We start from the raw sequence: 1,625 nt of genomic DNA on the forward strand, positions 1-1,625 counted from the left end.
GCGTCGCCCCCCCCCCCTCCCACTCAGCGGGCAACATCTTGGTGCTGGCAGACAATGGGGATGCTGTCTTTGCTGCCGCTGTAAGCAACCGCATCCGCTCGCGGAGCCTTCCTCGTGAGGGCGCCCGGGCCACTGAGGACCATCCGGATGCCACTGCCAAGAGCAGGGGGTACGAAGCGGAGCACTTGCTAGCTAGCCAGGACAGGATCCCGAAAAAGGGGAAGGAGGCCTTGAGCAAGCAGGGTTCACAAGAGCACCAGCCCATTGGTCTAACTTGTCCTCAGCACCTGCACAGCCCTGAACACAGCATCAGTGAGAGGGGGAGATCACGACTGTCGAGGATGGCCGATTCAGGCAGCTGTGATATTTCATCCAACTCGGACACCTTTGGGAGCCCCATTCACTCTATCTCCACAGCAGGAGTCCTCCTCAGCAGCCACATGGACCAGAAAGATGACCACCAGTCCTCCAGCGGCAACTGGAGCGGGAGCAGCTCCACATGTCCCTCCCAGACATCTGAAACCATTCCTCCTGCTGCCTCTCCTCCACTGACGGGCTCTTCACACTGTGACTCTGAGCTGTCACTCAACACTGCTCCCAATGCCAACGAGGACTCTAGCATCTTCATCACGGAGCAGTTTTGTGACCACGTGGACAAGGTCAGGGGCCACAGGGCAAGTTCCTTCACCTCCACTGTAGCGGATTTACTGGATGACCCCAACAACAGCAACACAAGTGACAGTGAGTGGAACTACCTGCACCATCACCACGACGCCTCCTGTCGTCAGGACTTCAGCCCTGAGCGCCCAAAGGCTGACAGTCTGGGATGCCCCAGCTTCACCAGCATGGCCACCTACGACAGCTTCCTCGAAAAGACCCCCTCTGACAAGGCAGACACTAGCTCACACTTTTCTGTGGATACCGAAGGATACTATACCTCCATGCACTTTGACTGCGGTCTCAAGGGTAATAAAAGCTATATTTGCAACTATGCAGCCCCAGGCTCTGAGAGCGGCCAGCCCGGGAGCGTGACCTCCAGCCTGGGCGACTGTGCCTGGCAGGAGTGCGTGAGCCACAGGAGGCAGGGGCGGCAGAGCATCTCACTGAAGAAACCAAAGGCAAAGCCAGCCCCCCCCAAACGCAGCTCATCTTTGAGGAAATCAGAGGGCAGCATCGACCTTCCTGACAAGAAAGAACCAAAGATCGGCGGTGGGCAGCACGTCTCTCACACCACCAGGGAGATGAAGCTGCCCCTTGAGTTTTCAAACACACCTTCCCGAGTGGAAGGCCCCAACCTGCCAGCCAAGCAGGAGCTCCCCTGGGCGAACGAGGGCGACGGCGGGTTAAAGGACACTCCGTTCGAGACCACAGATATCCCCTCCTTTAAAGATGAAGGTGCTGAACAACCTCACTATGCAGACCTCTGGCTTCTGAACGACTTGAAATCCAGCGATCCTTACAGGTCCTTGTCCAATTCGAGCACTGCTACGGGTACTACAGTCATAGAGTGCATCAAGTCACCAGAGAGCTCCGAATCTCAGACGTCCCAGTCCGGGTCACGAGCCACCACCCCATCCCTCCCTTCGGTCGATAACGAGTTTAAACTGGCCTCCCCCGAGAAGCTG

At 57.4% G+C, this 1,625-nt stretch overlaps 1 protein-coding gene across 1 annotated transcript in view; it reads left to right on the forward strand.

The window, feature by feature from the left end:
• Positions 1-1,625, forward strand: part of NHS (Nance-Horan syndrome (congenital cataracts and dental anomalies)) — an 8,907-nt gene that overhangs the window by 3,920 nt on the left and 3,362 nt on the right. Inside the window, exon 4 of the mRNA XM_010131354.1 lies at positions 1-1,624. Within this exon, the coding sequence (XP_010129656.1) occupies positions 1-1,624 (1,624 nt within the window). The remainder of the gene's footprint in view (position 1,625) is intronic.

This window comes from Buceros rhinoceros, unplaced genomic scaffold (genome assembly GCF_000710305.1).
Source record: "Buceros rhinoceros silvestris isolate BGI_N320 unplaced genomic scaffold, ASM71030v1 scaffold46442, whole genome shotgun sequence".
Lineage (NCBI taxonomy): Eukaryota > Metazoa > Chordata > Aves > Bucerotiformes > Bucerotidae > Buceros > Buceros rhinoceros.